We start from the raw sequence: 21,340 nt of genomic DNA, 5'->3' as shown, positions 1-21,340 counted from the left end.
CACTCTCCCTGCACCCAGGGGTGCTGTGTGCCCAGGGCAGTGACTCTGCTGCCTGCAAGGGTCAGCACTCAGCCTGCCTGGGGAGCTCCCCACGGCTCTGCAGGGAGAAGCTCTGGGTGGGAGGAGCGACCCCCGGCAGGGCAGATTCATTCTCCCATTGAGAGGGTGCTGTGTGGGACAGGGCTGCTCATAGCTCTAGCTCATGCATGGGACATTTCAGAGGGGAATTTTCAAAAGAAAAGTGAAGGCAGGGATTTCCTGAAAGAGAAGTCAATTTCCTGAGATGGTGCTTTAGATTTTCTACCACCTGGCAAGGGGAAAATGAAAGTGGAGCTGTCAGGCTTGTTGGACAACAGACTGAGACTTATTAACAGTTTCAATGAGCAGCTAATGTGTCTGCTAGGAACTTCTGACAGTCCCTTCACCCATCCCTCAGTCTATAGACAGCACCAGCTTCCCCTTTGCTGGCCTCCTCAGGGTTTATCTGACCTGCTCCTTAGCACCTGCAAACATGGGGATGCCCCTGGACAGTGCCCTGCTGCTGGGAGAATTCTGGAGATGAGAACTGAGCTCACTGAGGGAGGTGTCAGCACTGCAGGGACTGACCATGACCTGCTCAGCTCCATCCTCCCATAATGTTTCTGTTAGCAGTTCCCTCTCGTTGCCTGCCCATCTCTGCTGCCTGGAGCTGTTCCTCATGAGAGTCAGAAACCTTGTCACACCCTTCATCACCCTCTCCATCTCTGGGCTGAGAGAGAGGAATTTGGAAATGTTCACTGTGAAACTGAACTCCTCCGCTCCCAGCTCAGTCCAGTGTCTTTCTTAGAGGAACTTGTGAGTGTGGTTGTCCTTCACCTGAGTGAGGTGCAAGTGCAGGACAGTGAAGGACAAGACTCACTGACAGACCAGGTCCCATGGCCACCTACGAAGTCACCGCAGAGTTCCCTCTTGGGATGCACAAGGGCTCATGCTGAGAGCAACTGAAATGCCAAAGATTTCTACCCCATCAAAGAATGCTCCCACGCTGAGAAGGAGGCATGTAAAATGTGTGTGTGTGTGTGTGTGTGTATACACCATTATATATATATCTCTCTGTATATATATATGTATATCAATATATCATCAGACTCCTCCACTGATCATTTTGCAGAGAAAAATGGGTTTCCAAATGTTGACCAGCCCTTCCACACATGGGGTGGACATATTCTGCTGCAGGATGTGTGCATCAGAGCTAATCACTTCCCATCCTCTCTGCAGTGCCTGGAGGAAGGGCGCAGATGGTAAACTGGTGTGAGGACAGGGTCTATCTCTTTGGAACAGAGACATCGAGAAAGGGTCAGGCACCCCCTGCCTTCACTTGACTGTTTCTCTGCCTTCCTGGAGTGGGAGTTGGCGTGACTGATCCAGACACAGACACCTCTGTTCAAGAGGATAAGGCTGGCAGAGATGTATATCTTCTCTTTCAGATACAGCTGGCATGAGAGCTGTGTTCAGCTCTCATTGTGGTAAATAGAGAATATACCCCAATATAATGGTATGTGGACCAAGTCCCCTGCTCCCAGCACCCAGCCCCAGGCATCCCACCACATAGCAAGGTCAGTTTGACATCTCCATTTACACCCCCCAGCAGAACAGGGCTGACTCCTCTGGAGCCCACGGGCAGAGGCCCTTCCTCTGCACAGCACAGTCAGACAGTGCAAACAGAGCTCCAGAAAGGGAGCTGAACGAAGGTAAAAGACAGAGGAAAGGTGGGGGGTTCTATGAGAAACAGAAGGGGTTTGGCTCAGAGAAGGCTGCTCTAACCTGACACTATCTTTACCTCCTTGGACAGTCCACAAAGCCCCGAGCAAGCAAATGTCCAACAGCAGCTCCTTCAATGAGTTCCTCCTCCTGCCATTCGCTGACACATGGGAGCTGCAGCTCTTGCACTTCTCGCTCTTCCTGGGCATCTACCTGGCTGCCCTCCTGGGCAACGGCCTCATCATCACAGCCATAGCCTGCGACCACCGCCTCCACACCCCCATGTACTTCTTCCTCCTCAACCTCTCCCTCCTCGACCTCGGCTCCATCTCCACCACTGTCCCCAAATCCATGGCCAATTCCCTGTGGGACACCAGGGCCATTTCCTACTCAGGATGTGCTGCCCAGATATTTTTCTTACTTTTTTTTATCTCTAGCAGAGTTTTATCTCCTCACTGTCATGGCCTATGATCGCTTTGTTGCCATCTGCAGACCCCTGCACTATGGGACCCTCATGGGCAGCAGAACCTGTGTCAAAATGGCAGCAGCTGCCTGGGCCAGTGGTTTTCTCAATGCTCTCCTGCACACTGCTAACACATTTTCAATACCACTCTGCCAAGGCAACACAGTGGTGCAGTTCTTCTGTGAAATCCCCCAGATCCTCAAGCTCTCCTGCTCAGACGCCTACCTCAGGGAAGTGGGACTTCTCGTGGTTGGTGCCTGTTTATCTTTGGGGTGTTTCATTTTCATTGTGGTGTCCTACGTGCAGATCTTCACTGCTGTGCTGAGGATCCCCTCTGAGCAGGGCCGGCACAAAGCCTTTTCCATGTGCCTCCCGCACCTGGCCGTGGTCTCCCTGTTTGTCAGCACTGGCATCTTTGCCTACCTGAAGCCCCCCTCCCTCTCCTCCCCAGCTCTGGATCTGGTGGTGGCTGTTCTGTACTCGGTGGTGCCTCCAGCAGTGAACCCCCTCATCTACAGCATGAGGAACAAGGAGCTCAAGGAGGCACTGAGGAAACTGATTCAATGGGCCCAATCTCAGCACTGATAACTGTCCATTTTGCATCAATTCCTCAGGGTACCTCCCATCAAATCTGTGTGTTTTGCATTTCTTTCTTTCTTATTTTCCTCTTTTTGCTTTAAAAAAAAATCAGGTTCATGTTATGTCTACTCAAGAATCTCTCATTTGAATCTCACCCAGAGACTGTGTTGAAGCAGGAATCCCGGTTTCCCCCTTCATCAGCAGCGACTGGGGAACCTCAGAGCCCCCTAGTCTGAGCTCCCTCGGATGCCCCAGTGCAATGAGGAGAGTTTCCCTTTGCAGTGTCTCTTCTGGCGCTGACACCAAGGGAGCTCAGGGGCACAGAGTCAGGCTCAGACGAGTGCAGCTGGGGTGAGACCATGGGTCCCATGTCCCCTGGGTCACAGTCAGGGTGTGATCTCACACCCTTCTGCTGTGAGGGTGGCAGCCAAGTGTCACCGTGGGCTGGTCCCTTCCCTCTAAAGCGCTCCAACACCACAAGTGGAGGGGGAGGGGAGGGGAGGGGAGTCAGGCAGCAGCTTGTGGGGACAGACCCCCGTGCTTGGCAGTATCATCCCCCCACTGCCACAGCAGGCATTTCCTCACTGCAGCCTTCCTGGGGGGGCTGCAGCTGTCCTGAAGACACATCCACCCACAGCAGCAGGACTTTCTCTTTTCAGAGTTTTCTCTTCATTTCCATGCTGGCCTTCTGTGCTCTGTGCTGTGGATATGGCCCAGGAGTTCTCATGACCTGGTGGTGGTAGGCTTGTGTTTCCATGTGCGTGTGTCCAGGAAGTACAGGCAGTACTAGGCAATGGGCACCCTTATGCCAGACCTGATCTCCACAATGACATTTCTGTAATAAAAGGGGATCTCCCCTGTGACGTGCCTGAAGTCTGTCCTTTCTTCAGGAGATGGAGTCAAAAATACACCCCAGGGATTGCACCGCTAAGAGGTTGGTGTTCTGCTTGTGAACTCCAGGGGTCCTAGGGGATGAGCTCAGAGTCCCTGGGTGATCTGTTAGCAACTGAGGGCTGCACTCAGAGCTCATTTCTCAGTGACCAGTGCCAGTGGGGAGGGGGAATGGTCTCTGAAATGTCTGCCTGGGGCTGTCCCACAGGTGACAGCGCTGATGAGAGATGCCCATCCTTCTGGAGAGGAATCTGAACCCCACGAGAGCCCAGGGGATCTCCAGGGACAGCGTGTCCCATGGGGTGGGCTGTGATTGCAGCCTCACAAAGTGAGGGATGGTCCATGGTGGTGTAACAAGAAGGTAAAGCACTAAATCCAGGTATGCATGGGGAAACGAGGGCTCTGCAATTGCAGGAGAGGCAGTGGGGACCCAGGAGTCCCAGGGAAGGGGCCCTGGAGAGTGATTCCTGCACCTGCAGTGAAACACCACAGGCTGGAGCTAGTGCCCACCCAAACACATCTGCAATTGCAAATGTCCTGGGTCACTCCGAGCACCATCCATGAGCACAGACACATGTCAGGAGTATCAGTGATCCCTGTCCAGCTGGGTCTGTTTCCTGCCCTGACCAGCATGGCCAGAGCTGAGTCAGGAGTCACCCTGTGGCCCCACAGCCGCTCACTCTGCAGAGCAGCACCGCCAGCCTGGGGCTCTGCAGGGAGCACAGGGCAGGGGTGCAGGAACAGCCAGGCCAGCACAGACACACTGACCTGGGGAAAGGCTCTCTGGGGAGCAGGGATGTCCCAGCAGAAAAGCAGGGCAGCATTCAGAGAGAGAAAATAAGAAGAAGCAGGTTTCTCTGTGCACCAGCTTGGGGCAGGCTGCTCTGTCTCTGGGGCAGCAGGAGCTGCCGGAGGGGCTGCAGGGCCAGGGCTCTGGTGCTGTGCTGGGCAGCGGCGTGGGCATGGAGGGGCTGCAGGCTGACAGGGAGGGGGATCTGCTGGGCACAAGAGCAGGGGAGACAGAGAGTGACTGGCCTCATTGCGGGGCCTCATCCCCCTTGCTGGGGAGATGATCCCTTTGTCCTTGGGCCTTGCCGGAGTGATGCTGTGGACATGGCTGTGCCTGGCCCGAACCTCTGAGATCCTGACCTTACCCTGTCACTGTCCTGCTGACCTGACTCCTCATCTTTACCTCAGACCTGTGTCTGTACTACAGTCAAGAAAGCCTTGGCAAGGGAAGCTGGGACTGTGCAGATCCCAGAGAAGGTTGTAGGTACAGAAGGTGACCATATATGCCCACAGCAGCAACCCTTGCCTGACAGCCAATTCGATGTTGCAAGGAGTGCTTTGGATTTGGACCCCCTACCCAGGTACCACTGCACAGAAAGTCTGAGCTGGGTGAAAAAGCAAGCACAGGCACTTGGGTCTGATTTTATGATGCATAGTTAGGAGAGGAGGCTTTTCTGTGTCAGAGCTCGAGTGTTTATGCACCATTTGTGACAGGGCTCCTGCTGCAAAGAGGATGTTGTCAGGAGCACCAAGAGTGGGGCTGCTCCATGTGGGAAGCAGAGCCGGGAGCCAAGGGTGCTGGCAAGGCAGGCAGGGCAGGGACCCACCGATGAGAGGTGCTGTCCCATAGTGCTTGGACAAGAGGAGCAGAGCAGGTTTGGGGATGGTAACTGGGGTCAGGCACAGTCCAGCAATGGCCAGACAAGACTGAAGGGCTCCAGCCAGCCCTGCTTTGCACGGGAGGTTGGACTGGAGACCTCCAGAGGTCCCTTCCCACCAAAACTCTGTGACTCCATGAATTCTTGCTCAACCTCTGCTCTGGCATGGCTGGCAGGGGGTGAGAGCTCCTAGAGCAGGGCAGAACAAGCACAGATGGGAGAGCAGCAGGGGGAAGATCCAAAGGTGCCTGGCTCAGCCCTGGGCTTTGGAAAACTCCCTCATGCATCCCAGGAGCCTCCATCTGCCTCTCTTGCCCTGCCCTGTGCTCCCTTCCTGTCAGCCAGAGTCCAGCATCGCCTGGGGATACTCTTCCCCATAGGGAGGAGAGGGAGGGCCTTCACCAACCCCACAGTGCCTTTTCCACATGCAGCCTTTGCAGTTGCACATGTCTGGGTCTGCCCACTTGCCTTCACCACAGTCACGGCTGCACTGAAGTCCATTGCGGCACTCCTACCCTTGAGCTGACATCTACCCTGCACCTGGAGCCTGGCCGGCCACAAAAGCATCACCCATCCAGTGCCTTAGCTGTGCAGCCGAGGGCAGGGGTCTTCGCCCCAATTTCCCTGCTCCCGGAACCACTGCTGTTGTGCCCATGTCAAACCCTCCTGCTGCCAGACTGCCCTGAGGCCTGAGGCAGCTCCAGCTCCCTCAAGGGCTGTGCTGAAGCCTTTCAGGAGCAGGCTGAGGTGGACCTGGCACCAGAGACCTCTGACATCAAAAGGGCTGGGTTATTATTAAATGACTATTAAATGATCCCCCAGAGTCTGGGGGATCTGAGCACCCGGCCCCTGCCCATCCCGGGCTGTGCCCCACTCGGGGGTTAGCAGACAGCCATGCTCTGGGATCTGCCATGGTCCGGTGCAGAAGAGAGGCCATGCAAGGCTGGCTTTTTCCTCTCCGTTGGGATATGGAGACATGCAGAAGGACGGAGCTGGCCATGGACCACCCCACAGCTGGGGTGTGCAGCAAGTGCTGGAAGGGCTGGTCTGGGACGATGACCATGGGGCAGCTTCCCTAGCGTGTGCATGTGTAGTGTCCTGCACCTGCAGGAGATCTGGTGAGGAGGCAGGGGACTGGCAGGCTGTGTGATTGCAGCCCCAGCATGTGCTCTCTGCACGCTGATCGAATTCCCGTCAAAGGTCAGACATGCATATTCCATTTTGTCAACAATGTCTAGCTGCTTCGCAGCCAGTAGCTGCTCAAGCTTAGCATAACTGAGATAAGGAAATAGTTTTAGCAGATTTAAGGGGCCCTGAAGATACACAGAGGTCCAACAGCGACCCCCCTGGGCAGTTCCCAGGGCTTCCCAGGTAGTTTGGAGTATAAGTCTTCTATTAAATCTGTCCTGATTAACCTCTCATGAACCTTGAGTGTCCCTCTATGCAGGTGTCGGACACTCCCTTTCCTGCCTTGCCATGACAGCATGCAGCATAGGGAACTACCTGGGCTCTCCTCTCCTGCACCCGCCATGTCCTGCTGCCTTTCCCAGCAGACCTGCATTTGCCTGCAAGCACATGGCTGTGTGCTCCCACACTGCCGTTCACACGCAGGAGCTGCCTGCTGGCATTTGTCCTCTCCCAGGCCCTTTCCAGTCCAGCCCAGACCCTCCCCAGCTCTCCCCACCTCCCCTGCCCTCTCCCCAGCACACCCAGCAGAGCAGCCCAGGCTGGGGTGGCCCCACAGCAGTGCCTGTGGCAGGGGACTGCAGAGCTCTGGGCACTCACCCCACAGCCCCAGCCCCTCTGCAGGCCACAGCAGCTGCTGGGGGGCAGAGAGGGGTGTCAGCCTCCCCATCAGCCCCACACCTGGGGACCAGCAATGGCACAAGGAAATGGAGGCCAGGCACTCCATGTCTCCACTGCTCTCATGACCAGAGATCCTTCACCCTGGCTGCCTGCAGCCCCTCTGAGCAACTCCTGCGGCCCCAGGGATTGAGCAGCCTGCCCACTCCAGGCACATGCTGGCCCTGGAGATCCTCTGTGCTCCCTGGGTGGCTTCATATCCCCTTCCAGCAGGAATGGCATCTGTCACCAGCCCTGTAATATGTGGGACAGTCCCCGGGCAGATACCTCTTGACCACTCACCCCCTCCAGGGGCACTGGGCACCTGCAAGGGACAGTTCAATCCAGCCCTCCTTCCCTAACACATCACTCTACAAGCTGATGCCCCTAAGCCCATGCAAAACCCAGGCACAGCAACAGGGCCTTTTCAGGTGCAATTCCCTGAGCGCATTCTTGGCTCCAGATGGGAAGAAGAGCCCAGCCTTCAGGCAGAGTACTGAGAAAAATCCCCTTTTATTACAGAGATGCTACGTGAGCGGTCAGCTCTGACACAGTGAGGGGCAGATTTACAGAAGGCCTCTCAGTCAGACAGATGGCGTTTCTGTCTCTGGAGAAGTGGGATGCATTCAAACATTTGTGCACAAACATGAGTATCACAGATAGAAAGCGCAAAACAGAAGAGTTGCCTGAGATAAACTGGAGATGACTTGTGAAGAGAGGTGGGCAGCTTATTGCTGCTGCAATAGTACCACTTGAATTAGTTTCTTCAGGGCATCCTTGAGCTCCTTGTTCCTCATGCTGTAGATGAGGGGGTTCACTGCTGGAGGCACCACCGCGTACAGAACAGCCACCACCAGATCCAGAGCTGGGGAGGAGAGGGAGGGGGGCTTCAGGTAGGCAAACATGCCAGTGCTGAGAAACAGGGAGACCACGGCCAGGTGCGGGAGGCACATGGAAAAGGCTTTGTGCCGGCCCTGCTCAGAGGGCATCCTCAGCACAGCAGTGAAGGTCTGCACGTAGGACACCATAATGAAAATGAAACACCCAAAGAATAAACAGGTATTAACCAGAAGAAGCCCCACTTCCCTGAGGTAGGAGCCTGAGCAGGAGAGCTTGAGGATCTGGGGGATTTCACAGAAGAACTGGTCCACTGTGTTGCCTTGGCAGAGTGGTATTGAAAATGTGTTAGCGGTGTGCAGGAGAGCACAAAGAAAACCACTGGCCCAGGCAGCTGCTGCCATTTTGACACAAGCTCTGCTGCCCATGAGGGTCCCGTAGTGCAGGGGTTTGCAAATGGCAACGAAGCGGTCATAGGCCATGACTGTGAGGAGAGAATACTCTGCTGAATATAAGAAAAAGAAGAAAAAGACCTGGGCAGCACATCCTGAGTAGGAAATGGCCCTGGTGTCCCACAGGGAATTGGCCATGGATTTGGGGACAGTGGTGGAGACAGAGCCAAGGTTGAGGAGGGAGAGGCTGAGGAGGAAGAAGTACATGGGGGTGTGGAGGTGGTGGTCGCAGGCTATGGCTGTGATGATGAGGCCGTTGCCCAGGAGGGCAGCCAGGTAGATGCCCAGGAAGAGCGCAAAGTGCAAGAGCTGCAGCTCCCGTGTGTCCACAAATGCCAGGAGGAGGAACTCATTGAAGGAGCTGCTGTTGGCCATGTGGTCCCACTGGGCTTTGGGGATTGTCTAAGGAGGAAAAGACATTGGCAAGTTAGGGGAGACCTTCCAAGGAAAAAGAAAAAAAATCTAATTGAAAATACTACTTTGCCTCTCTCTTTTTTGGGAGGATCTCTGGGCAGGTACTTTGCTTGAGATCTGATTTGTGCTGGGTGATTGTGCTGTAAGGAGCAGAAGCCTCTGTCCGTGGGCTGCAGAGGAGTCAGTCCTGATGTACAGTAGTGGGAACATGGGAATGCAGGTAAACAGCTCTGACTCTCATAATTTCTGTCAAAAAAAAATCTATTTGTCATGTGGAATAGCTTTTCAATGTCTTCACTACCTGCTCTAAAGAATGAGGAACAGAGTTTTAGGGATTTTTTAAATGGGGTTTATTTTCTTTTAGATGCCCCTGTTACCCCTGGGGAGTGTTCCTCAAAGGTAGAAATTCTCAGCATTTCTACTGTGAGTCTTTAAAAACAAAAAGATTCACTGCTACTTGGTGCAGAGTGAGGACAGCTAGTCTGTCTATTAGTCTTGTTCCCAGCTGTCCTGTGCTCCCACCTCTTTGAGCTGGGGGATGATCACACTCCTATGTTGCCCTAAAAAGAAACCAGCCACATCTGGGAGCAGATGAGTCCAGTTTCAAAGAGCAGATCTCCAACCTTCTCTGCCTTTCTCAGGGCACCAGAGGGAGGTCTCTACACTCCCCTTCTAGCCAAGGACACACAGGGCTCTTTTCAGATGCCCATATACTGCCTCCCACCACAATCTCCATATTCTCAGCATCTCTGAACCCTCTTCTTTTCTCTCTCAGACATCACAGAGATGCTGTGAGACAGCTGTGCCTTTCTAGAGGGCAGCTCGCAGCCTGGCAGGACCCAACAGGGAAACAGTCAAAGGACCATTAGGACTGACGATGGGCTCTCCTTAAGGGAGAGTCAGCTCAATTCCCAACCCCACAGACTGCATTTCCTGGAGTTGCACAGGCTAGAAGGGGGCTGCGGACACTCTGCTCCAGTGCAGACCCCTCTCTTGCACAACTCGCAGGGCGGGTGTCTCAACTGCAGCTGAAAAACCCCAACCCCAGGGAGCCCGAGAGAAGAACAGGAGCAGCATGGAGAGGACGGGAAACAAGGAACAACACCATGATCCTGCTGCCAAGGGAGGCAAGGAGAGAGACAGACAGGCACTCGGGAAAGCCTTCACCTTACCCATCCGGGCATGCTGCCTCCCAGACGGTGACATCGCAGGGCAGTCACTCTCAGCCCCTTTGTTGCACAGCAGTAAACTTGCCCGTGGTAGGAGAGAAGCCCCTCTCCTCTGCCAGAGGTCTGGCTGCAGAGGAGGCGGCTCATGCCCTGCACCCCATGGCTGCCAGGGAAGAGGCTCTGCTGGGTGGGAGAGGAGACATGGGAGGCTTGCTCGGAAGAAGCTGTCTGCATTGCAGGGACTGACCAAGACTTGCTCAAATCCATCCTGCCATAATGATTGTTAGCAGTTCCCTCTCCTTCCCTGCCCATCTCTGCTGCCTGGCACTGTCCTTGCCGGCAGCTCTTTCTCTGTCCCAACATCTTTTCCCTGCCAGTGCTCCCAGACCCCTTCCCACCCTCTGTGTGTTCAGTTCTGCCCTACAGAAACTGCCCAGGACAGGGCACTGGGCACAGGTATCTCTGTTCTCACAGGTCCTAAGGAGCAGGTCAGAAAAGCTCTTAAAAGGCAGTAAAGGTGCTGCTGGTGCTGTCTGTCGGCTGAGGTGGGGTTGAAGGGCTTTGCTGGAGTTTCTCACAGACCTATTGATCTCTGAGAGTGAAGGTTTCAGAGTCCAGGTTCCTTGCCAAACCAGAAGGCTCTTTCCTTTTTTCTCCCTGCCAAAATTAGAATATATTTTTTTCTAGTTTTAGTAGTACTAATGAGCTTTTACTAAAAGGAAAGCTCCTTCCCTTTCAATTAGCCTTTTTTTGACCTTCCTCTGAAAAGACCCTTCGGACATAACCTGTGCATGAGCTCGCACTGCTGGCACCTCTGATCCATGCAGCACCTTCTCAACAGGAGAATGAACCTGTCCTGCCACAGGTCACTGAATTCATGTATGAATCTGTCAGTTATAGGATGGACTGGGTTCAGAAAATCCCTCCAGGAACCTCAGTAGCATTGCCCTGAAGCCAGACGCTTACCGTGTCAGGGGCTGTGAAGATTCCTCCCACAACACGCTCTCCTCTGTCCTCCCACTCCACACTGCCTTCCACTTCTCTCTGCCTTCTCTCAGCTCATGTCAGCAGCAGCAGGCAGTGCCCGCAGCCCTGCTGCTCTTGGCAGAGGAGCTGCTCCTGCACACAGCTGTGTCTGGGCAGTGCTGCCAGGTTGCCATGAGCTCCCTCCATCCCAGGAGCCTGGCCCCACTCAAGAGCAGAGGCCCAGCTGAAGGCCTGAATTTCTCTGTCCCTTGTGCTCCCTCCTCCTGGGAAATGTTCACTCAGGTAGACTAAAATAATCACTTATTCTCCTTTGCTAAAGAGTGGAGAAAGACAGATTCCAACACTGCAGTTTATTTCATCAGAGGATGACTATCTATGATCAGTGGAAATGTCCCACTCTGGAAGGCCCTATTCCTGTCTCTTAACTAGGCAGGACACCTAGAAGGGGACAAGAAGGGAGCTCATGGACACATGGTTCAGGTGTTGTTGCAGATGAGTCAATCTGGGCATCTCATGCCAGTTTAGAAGCCTCTGGGATGCAGTGGGATTCAGATCCCTCCTGTGAACCCCACAAACACACAGGAGGTGAGATTCCCCTTACCAAGCCAAAGTGAGCACAACAGAGGTGTCTGCATGGGAGCTCCTTGTCTATGCTCCCATTGGAATCACTGGAGATGGAGGGTGGGAGTCAGTTGCTCACACACAAACACCTGGGGACAGCTGAAGAGGCAGAGGTGGTCCCAGGCATGTGCCAGTGTCTGCTTGCTCTGATGGAGCAACTATGAGACCCACATCCTTCTGGAGCATCAGGTGGGGGCCAGATGGGGAATCTTCTTGGTCGTCTCAAAAGACCCTGGATGCCTACTACAACCACAGCTCGTCTCACTAGGAAGCTGAGACATCTGAAGATCCCAATGTTAAAAACAGCTATTGTGGTTCAGGGCAGACACTTCATTTAATGACACAGAAATAGGCGTGTGGGGCCATTTCAGATGCCTGGGATGTCCAGGACAACCACGTGTCCCTAGCAGATACAGCATGGGACCTGCAGGAAAAGCATGCCCCTTCAGAGTGGTTGCTGTGCCAGTGTCCCAGGGCATCTCAGGTTTCCTGCCTGTGCCCAAACAAATGAATCCCAGCACTGTCTTTAGGCAAAATCTGCACTGTCTGCATCCAAGTGCACTTCCTAAATGGGAGAGGCACATCACAGCAAGGTCTCTGCTCTAGTCTCTACCCTCTCCAACCCTTCTAGCTCTCCTCCCCCTGAATGTCTTCTCACTCCTCAATATGATAAGAACAGGCACTGGGCTCACGGTGTCCTTAGGGTGGCTGGATCACAAGCTGCCCAGGCCCAGGGGCTTCTTCAGTCACACCCTGTTCTACCTGGAGATTGGTTCAAGTCTGCCACAGGCCCTAAGATGCTGCAGAGGCAGCTCAGGCAGCAAACCCCTCTCCTGGCATTCCTGCACAGCCCAGCTCTGTTTCTCCCTGGCCTTGGGCCCTGCAGGGTTTGCTTTCTTAGGGGGAACCTCATTTCACCATTACATTGCCACCTGCTATCTATGCCAGCATGTCACCACTTGCAATCAAAGTCTTTGCATACATGAGGTCTTTGGTAACATGTTTTCCTGTGACAAATCTTGACAGCTCTGCCTGTTGTGGTGCTCAGGGCAGCTCCCCAAGGAGCACAGCTTTGCCTGAGGGACCTCGTGGTCCTCGGCCTCTGCTCCAGCAACAGCTGGAGCAAGGACAAGAGCTCGTGGGCCAGGCCAACATCCCCCTGGCACAGTCCCTGCGACAGTCTTCGGTGCCCCATCTCCCCACAGTCCTCCTGCTTTGGCAGCCCCCACAGTTTCTGCACCTTGCCCAGCCCTGGCCATGTCCCACACAGGGGTTAGCACACAGCCGTCCCCAGGGCCTGCTGGGGTCTGGGCCAGCAGAGAGGCTGGCTAGGCCTGGCTCTTCCCCTCGATACAGGCACTGAGCCCAGCAGGAACGAGTTGGCCGCACAGCAAGACTCGCCCATAAAGCTGGGCTGTGCAGCCAGGGCTGCAAATGGCCTCCACTCTCCTGCACCCGGCATGTCTTGCTTCCCCTCCACGAGACCTGGCTCTGCCCCACAAACCCACCGGTGTGTGTCCTCACCCCAGGGAGTGCATCAGTGCTGGCCTGCCTGGCCACTCCTGGAGCCTCCCCTGTGCTCCCCACAGGGCCCTGAGCTGGTGGTGCTGCTCTGCAGAGCGAGCGGGTTGTGGTGCCCCAGGGCCATGGGGTGACTGTGCACTGGCCGTGGTGGCTGGGGCAAGAAGCAGACCCAGCTGGACGGGCATCATTGCACCTGACAACCCTCTACCAAGGGGTCTGTGGCCATGGATGATGCTCTGAGCAATCACAGGACATTTCAAATGGCTCACGCTGTGTTCAGGTGTGTTCCGAGATCCAGCCCATTGAAGGTGACATGAACCACTCTCCAAGCTCCCTTCCCTCTGCCTGCAGGGTCCCCACTGTGGGCATCTGTCACCAGCCCTGTCATAGGGCAGACAGTCCCAGGCAGATACCGCCTGACCACTCAGCACCTCCAGGAGCACTGGGCACCCACAAGTGAGAGCTGAATCCAGCCCTCATTCCCTAACACAGTATCCCATGAGCTCATTGCCTTTAGCCCATGCAGACCTCCCAGAAAGCAACAGTCCTTTCAAGGGTGAAAGCTCTTGCGTGAATTATTGGCTTCAGTTTTGGAAGAAGAAATCAACTTTCAAGCACAGCACTGAGGAAATCCCCTTTTATTAGAGACAGGCCAGCTCTGACACAGTGACAGACACATTCACAGAAGGCCTCTCAGGCAGACTGAGTGGGGGGTCCCTGCTGCTGGAGAAGTGGGATGAATTCAAAAAAGTTCTCTACAAGCATGATTATCACAGGGAGAATACCCAAGGCATAAGAGTTGTCTGAGAAAATTAGAAATCGCCTGTGAAGAGGGATGGGCAGCTTATTGCTGCTGAACTAGTACCAGCTGAAAGAGTTTGTTCACTGCGTCCTTGAGCCCCTTGTTGCTCATGCTGTAGATGAGGGGGTTCACTGCTGGAGGCACCACCGAGTACAGAACAGCCACCACCAGATCCAGAGCTGGGGAGGAGAGGGAGGGGGGCTTCAGGTACGCAAACATTGCAGTGCTGATGAACAGGGAGACCACGGCCAGGTGTGGGAGGCACATGGAAAAGGCTTTGTGCCGGCCCTGCTCAGAGGGGATCCTCAGCACAGCAGTGAAGATCTGCACATAGGACACCACAATGAAAAGGAAACACCCAAAGCCTAAACAGATACTAACAACAAGAAGCCCAACTTCCCTGAGGTAGGAGTCTGAGCAGGAGAGCTTGAGGATCTGGGGGATTTCACAGAAGAACTGGTCCACTGTGTTGCCTTGGCAGAGTGGTATTGAAAATGTGTTAGCAGTGTGCAGGAGAGCATTCAGGAAACCACTGGCCCAGGCAGCTGCTGCCATTTGGACACAAGCTCTGCTGTCCATTAGGGTCCCATAGTGCAGGGGTCTGCAGATGGCAATGTAGCGGTCATAGGCCATGACAGTGAGAAGACAATACTCAGCCAACATGAAAAAGACAAGAAAAAAGACCTGGGCAGCACATCCTGAGTAAGAAATGGCCCTGGTGTCCCACAGGGAATTGGCCATGGATTTGGGGACAGTGACGGAGATGGATCCAAGGTCAAGGAGGGAGAGGTTGAGGAGGAAGAAGTACATGGGGGTGTGGAGGTGGTGGTTGCAGGCTACGGCTGTGATGATGAGGCTGTTGCCCAGGAGGGCAGCCAGGTAGATGCCCAGGAAGAGCAAGAAGTGCAAGAGCTGCAGCTCCCGTGTGTCGGCGAATGCCAGGAGGAGGAACTCATTGAAGGAGCTGCTGTTGGACATGTGCTCCATCTCAGTTTGGGGAACTGTCCCATGAGGAAAAGGCATGGTCAAGTTAAGACAGGCTTCTCTAAGCAAATCCCATTCCACTCCCCCAAGTCTCCCCCTAACACTGCCTTTCTGCTTTACCTCCTTTCAGCTGACCTCTGTTTTGTGCTGTCTGAGTGTGCTGTGCAGAGCATGGGCTTCTGCGCATGGGCTCCGGAGGAGTCAGTGCTGCTCTGCCGGAGTGTGTAAATGGAGGTGGCAGACCATCCTGTGTATTTGGTAGGGATACCTGCAGATGGATGCCATGAGCTGAGTTAGGGCATTTGGTCCAGTGATGCAGTGGGAATATTCTCTTTTTATCATTGTGAGAGATGAATATAACACTTATGCCAGCTGTCGCTGAAAGAGAAGATCCGTGTTAGAGAGTCATCTCCCCCAACCTTGCCCTCTTGAATGGAAGTGTCTGTATCAGAATCAGTCACATTAGCTCCCACTCCAGCAAAGGAAAGAAACAGTGAAGACAGGGGGTGACCTGACCTTCTAGATGTCTCTGTCCCAGTGAGATGAACCCTGCCCTCACATTAAGTTTACCATCTTCACTGTTTCTTCAGGCCATGTAGTGGGAGTGGGAAGCTACTGCCTTAACCACAAAGACTACAAGAGCAAGAACCAGACCAGCACAGAGAGGTGAGGTGAGGAAACAAAGAGGAATACTGTGACTCTCCTCCTAAAGGGAAAGCAAGGAGGGAGAGGCAGGCGGGCACGCAGGAAAGCCTTCACTGCACCCAGCTGTGCACACCACCTCCCAGACAGCAACATCTCAGGACAGTCACTCTCAGCACCTTTGCTGTGCAGTGGGAAATGGGCATGTTGCAGGAGGGATGCTCCTTTGGAGCTGGAGCTCAGGCTGCCGAGGAGGGGGCTCATGGCCTGCACCCCATGGCCTTGAGGGCAAAGGCTCTGCTGGGTGGGAGAGGAGACATGGGGGGATTGCTTAGAGGAAGCTGTCTGCATTGAGGGAGTTCTCCAAATTACCCCCTGCACAGCATTTCTGTTTCTAGTTTCTTCTCATTCACTGGTTGTATCTTCACTGCCTTTTCCTCCTGGGAGCTGTTTCTCTATCCCATGTCTATTCCCTGTCAGTGCTCACAGATCCCATCCAGAGTGGGGAAAGAGCTTACTGAGGTTCATCGCAGACCTCTTGATCTCTCACAGTAAAGGTCTAGGAGTGTCAGTCTCTTGTCCAAACCTGACAGCTCCTTTTCCACACACATCCCGCCCCCCCCCACCTGCAAACAGTAGGAAGGTGAAAGCAGAGACTTAGGAAAGCTCCTTATCTTTAAGGTAACCCTCGCCTTGACATTCCTCTTGAAAAGGTCCCTTGGAAAAATCCTGGGGGTGAGCTGAACCTGAGTGCAGCCCCGATCCACACAGCACTCTCTCAATAGGAGAATGAACCTGCCCTGCCAGGGGTCACTCCTTCCACCCACAGCTTCTCCCCACAGTGCTGTGGGGAGTTCCTCGGGCAGGCTGAGTGCTGACCCTCACAGGCGGCAGAGTCCCTGCCCCGGTCACACAGCACCCTGGAGCTCAGGGATACTGCTCTGAATTGCAGCCCTGGGCAGACATGGGTGCACTCTCTGGCTTCACACCCCTGCACTGTCCCTGGGAGAAGGTAGCAGTGATGCCCTGTCCCTGTGATGGTGTGGCTGGGAATCCCTGCTCAAAAGCTCCACCTGCTCCAAACAGGAGAAGGTGGCAGAGCCACCCTGACAGAACATATCAGCTGTGGAAGGTGCCAGCTGCAGAAGAACCCTCCGGGAACCACAGCAGCATTGCCCTGCAGCCAGAGACTTACTGTGTCAAGGGTGGTGAAGATTTCTCCTCACAGTGAGCTCTCAGTCGTCCTCCCATTTCTGACTGTCTTTAGCTTCTGAGCCGCTCCTCTCATCCTGGTGCCTGCAGGCAGTGCCCTCAGTCTTGTTGCTCCTTTAAGAGGAGCTGCTCCTGGACAGAGCTGTCTCTCTGCAGTGCCTGCCAGGTTGCCATGGGCTCCTGCAGTCCCAGGAGCCAGGCCCAGCAAAGACATGACTTTCTCTGTGCCCTGTGCACCTTCAGGAAGTTCCCGGGGCTCCAGGGCTGACATCTCCTCAAAGACCATGTGGTCACCCCTGGAAAATGCCCATTGAAGTAGCCTAAAATAATCACCGATTGTCCCTCCCTAAACAGGGGAGAGAGACTGAGTTCAGTGTTTCAGTTTGTCTCATCAGAAGATGGTTATCTGGGAGAGGTGGAAATGTCCCACTCTGGAAGGGCCTGCTCCCATCCCATAAGAAGACAGGACACCTAGGCAGGAACAAGAAGGGAGTTCATTTATTCATGCCTTAGCAATTGGTTTCGAGGTGTCAAGCTAGGCATTAAATACTGATCTGGAAGCTCCTGGGATGCAGTAGGATTCAGTTCCCTCTTGTGCACTCCACAGACTCACAGGAGGTGGGATTCCCCTTGCCCAGGTTTTGGGGTGCATGGTGTGACTGTCTGCTTCTTGTCTAAGCTCCCATTGTAATCAGTGGAGATGGAGTGTGGGAGTCAGTTGTTCATATGCAAACAGCTTCTGACATTTGAAATGCCAGAGGTGGTCCAAGACATGTACCAGTGTCTCCTTGCTCTGATGTAACAGCTCTGAAACCCACATCTTTCTGGGGCATCAGCTGCCAGGTGGAGAATCTCCTTGGCCATTTGAAATGACACCAGCTACCTACTACTGCAAGAGCTCCGCTCACCCTGAAGCTGAGACCTGTGCAGATCCTGATGTTGCAAACAGCTGATGTAATTCAGTGCAGACACTTGGTTTAATGCAATGACAACAGGCCTGCAGGGCCATGTCACCTGCACGGGGTGCCCAGCACAACCACCATGTTTCTAGCAGATACAGCTCAGGACCTACAGGAAAATCATGCCACTCTGGAGTGGGAGCTGGACAAACACCCCAGGGCATCTCGAGTCTCCTACCTCTTCCCAAGCAAGGGATTCCCACCACTGCCTTTAGGCAAAGTCTATTGCATCTACATCCAAGCGTGCTGCACATTGCACCACGGTCTCCACACATACTTCTACACTCTCAAATCCATCTAGTTCTCCTCTCCCTAAAGCTTTTCTCACCCCCCAGTTATGTGAACCGGGACCATGCTAATGACGCAGCTACAGTGTGGCTAGATTGCAGGCTGTTCAGGCCCAAGGACCTTCTCAGAGGCACCTTGTCCTTCCTGGACATCTGGTAACTTCTATTATAGGCCCCAAGGTGCTGCAAAGTCGTCTTGGGCACAAAACACTTTTGCTGCCACAGCTGCATGGCCCAGCTCTGTTTCTCCCTGGCCTTGGCTACTGCAGGGTTTGCTCTCTTAGTGGGTGCCTCATATCATCATTATATCACCATATATCGCCTACATCAGCAGGTCTCTGTTCTGAAGTGGGGCCATTGCATACATGGCGTCCTTGTCTCTGGGGAACAGGTTTTACAGTAGCAACTCTGCACTCAGCCCTGGTGCCACAGCTGAGATTCTGCAGCCCAAATATACACAAAGGCACAAAGCCTGGGCCACAAAACAAGAGGAAGTGGAGATGCACAAGCTGTTGCAGAACTACAAAAGCAATCTTAAGCAACCTGAAGAAGTCTGTGGATCACAGACCCTGGTTCCTATGGGGAGACTTTAATCTCCCTGGCATTCCCTGGGAGGGCAATGCAGCAAGGTGCAGAGTCCAGGAGGATTCTGGAGGGTGTGGAGGACAACTTCCAAGCACAGTTAAGCCAGGCAGCTCAACAAGGGTGACACTCTCCTGGACCTGGAACCTGCAAAGAAGGCAGAACTGACCAGGGATGTGATGATAATCAGTGTCAGCCTTGCCTGCAGTGGCCACGAGGTAGTGGAGCTCCTGCTCCTGAGGGGAGCGGGGAAGAAGAGGAGCAGAGTCCAGACTGTGGATGTCAGAAGTGCAGACCTGGGCCTACTGGGGAGACTGGTTGAGGAATCCCTTGGGAGGCAGCTCTGAAGGGCAAAGGAGCTCAGAAAACTGGCCGGTCTTTAAGGCAGCATCCTCCAAGCTCGAGAATGGCCCTTACTGATACCCAGGAGCACAAGTAGACATCTCAGGAGACAGGCTGGCTAAATGCACAACTGAACAACACTACAAAAAGGCAACACACAGGAATGGGAAGCAGGGAGAGGCTGCAAAGCAGCAATTCAGAAATATTGTCCAAGGAAGTAGGGAAGTAGTTAGGAAAGCCAAAGCTCCTCTAGGATCGACGGTTGCAAGGGATGCCACAGGCATGAAGATCATCTGCTATTGCTTCACTGAAAGTAAAAGCTTAAAAAAGAAGTGGGTGCATGGCTGAATGCAGCAAGGGATCTGGTAACAGCAGATGCAGATAGGTGTGGGGAATTCAGTCCCTTGGCTTCAGTCTCTCTCCACCAGGAAGGTCTCGCAGACCTTTGTGCCTACAGTAAGGACTCCCAAGGAGAAAAACAACCTGCAATGAAGGAGGGTTGAGTCAGGAATTATTTGTAAGAGCATGAAACTATGGGCTTGGATGGGCTGCAGCCAAGGATGCTGAGAGCTGGTCTCTATCTAGCAAGGCCTCTCTCTATCATCTTGGAAAGCTGTGGAGGCTCAGAAAGGTCCCAATGCCTGCAGAAAGGCAAATATTGTATCCATCTTCAAAAAAAGGCCGAAAGGACAATGCGGGGAGCTACCGGCTGTACAGCTTCACTTTGATCACAAAAATGCCATGGAGCAAGTCATCTCTGGCCCCATTTCTGGGTAAATGAAGGAGAAGGAGGTGACAGGAAGCAGTCAGCATAGATTTACTGAGGGTAAATCATGCCTCACCAACCTGATGGTCCTGTTACAATGAGGCCTGCACCATTAAAACAGATATTTTTGTGCCTCGCACAGAGTCCAGTGGGCCAACACCACCCCCTGCCCAGGGCTGTTCCAGGCCACTCCTCACTCTTTGCACAGAGCGAGTCACATTCTGAGGTGTCGCGCTCTCTCAGCTGACAGATGCAAGCAGGGTGACCAGCTTCAATGAAATGCTGCATCTTTGGATGGCCAAATCTGCACAAACTTCAACACAGCTATGTTAGAGTGATGTCTGAAAGGAGTCCCTAGTCATCTAGCCACACTCCCGTTTCCTTCCCTGCACAGTAAATGAAGTGCTACTCCATTTGAGGTGACAACAGGGATGAGACTGATCTCACCCAATGCCAGGCCATGTTAGTGCATGTCTATGTCTAAAGCAAGTGTCTGGACTTTCTTTTCTAGTCAAAGGAGAGAAATAAGGTGTGCCCTGGAGAGGTCTTGAGAGATTTCTGATCACCACCTAATGCTCCAGAAAGGTTTCTGTAGGTCCTGGGTCACATTTCCCACCTCCACATGGCCACACAGCCACCCCAGGGCATCTCAGGCAGCAATAGCCTCTATATGTGGGCAAATGAATAAAGGCCTGAACATCGACTTCTAGTCATAAGGTAAAACCCACTCAAAAAATAAATCTATGCAAGAGCTGAAAAAAATCCTCATTTCCACAACTTCAATTTTTTTTATCAATTGGAGTGGATCTTTTATTTCTTTTTTTACTGTATATACTTATTATATACATATATATATATTTACAGTGATTCATTCCTGATACATTTCCTACCAGAACTCTGCATGGAGAAACTTTGTTCTGAGGAACTACGGTATTCAAATAGACGTACTGCCTATCTCTTCCTCTGCCTCTCTGTCCTTTCTTCTGCATCTGCAGAGCATGGGGAGAGGCAGGCAAAGGGGACATGGCTGCAGTGTTGACTGTGAGGTCACTTCCACTGCAGCTGCCTGATTGGCCCTCAGCAGATGTGCTAGCCAGCAGGCATTGTGATGTCATCCAGTGCATCAGAGAGCCCACCCAGCAGCAATGACAGCCCTGGGGAGGGGAGGGGGTGACACAGGTGACAGGGTCCTGTCTGGGTGCTGATTGTGAGGGCACATCTGCTGCAGCCACCCCACCAGCCCGCGGCCGGCCAGCAGGCAGGCATGGCTCATGGCCACCCTGCTCAGGACTTGCCCCTCTGCAGCCGACCTGCCACCAAGCAGCGCACAGCTCCTCGCCTAGATCTCCTCCAAGCCCAGGGTGCTGCCCCTGCAGCCCAGGGACAGCACAGGCAGGATCTGGAAGTTTCCCTTGGCAGCTCAGTGTTCCCAAAATTTTGCATGATATATTATTACCAGCCATGGGGGGGTTTTATATAGTGTGCTACCAAGAAGGAGTCACACTGCGTGCTCTAATGTACAGTTTGATGATGGGTGGGTGAGTTCAACTGTGCAAGGCCTCCTGGGTCAGCCCAGGA

The 21,340-nt window shown here is 53.7% G+C and overlaps 1 protein-coding gene and 1 pseudogene across 1 annotated transcript; one reads left to right on the top strand and one right to left on the bottom strand.

The window, feature by feature from the left end:
* The first annotated feature begins 1,854 nt into the window (after positions 1–1,854).
* On the top strand, positions 1,855–2,788 carry LOC135326163 (olfactory receptor 14A16-like; annotated as a pseudogene).
* Positions 2,789–14,030: 11,242 nt separating this feature from the next.
* On the bottom strand, positions 14,031–14,585 carry LOC135326162 (olfactory receptor 14A16-like; the record flags this gene model as incomplete). Its single annotated transcript, XM_064504010.1, has 1 exon — positions 14,031–14,585. A coding segment is annotated over one exon (555 nt), but the record flags the coding sequence as incomplete, so codon positions are not given.
* Between the last annotated feature and the right edge of the window lie 6,755 nt (positions 14,586–21,340).

Source organism: Dromaius novaehollandiae, unplaced genomic scaffold (assembly GCF_036370855.1).
Source record: "Dromaius novaehollandiae isolate bDroNov1 unplaced genomic scaffold, bDroNov1.hap1 HAP1_SCAFFOLD_37, whole genome shotgun sequence".
Classification (NCBI taxonomy): domain Eukaryota; kingdom Metazoa; phylum Chordata; class Aves; order Casuariiformes; family Dromaiidae; genus Dromaius; species Dromaius novaehollandiae.
The sequence above is the reverse complement of the archived record's forward strand: the minus strand, read 5'-3'. Positions and strand labels throughout refer to the sequence as shown.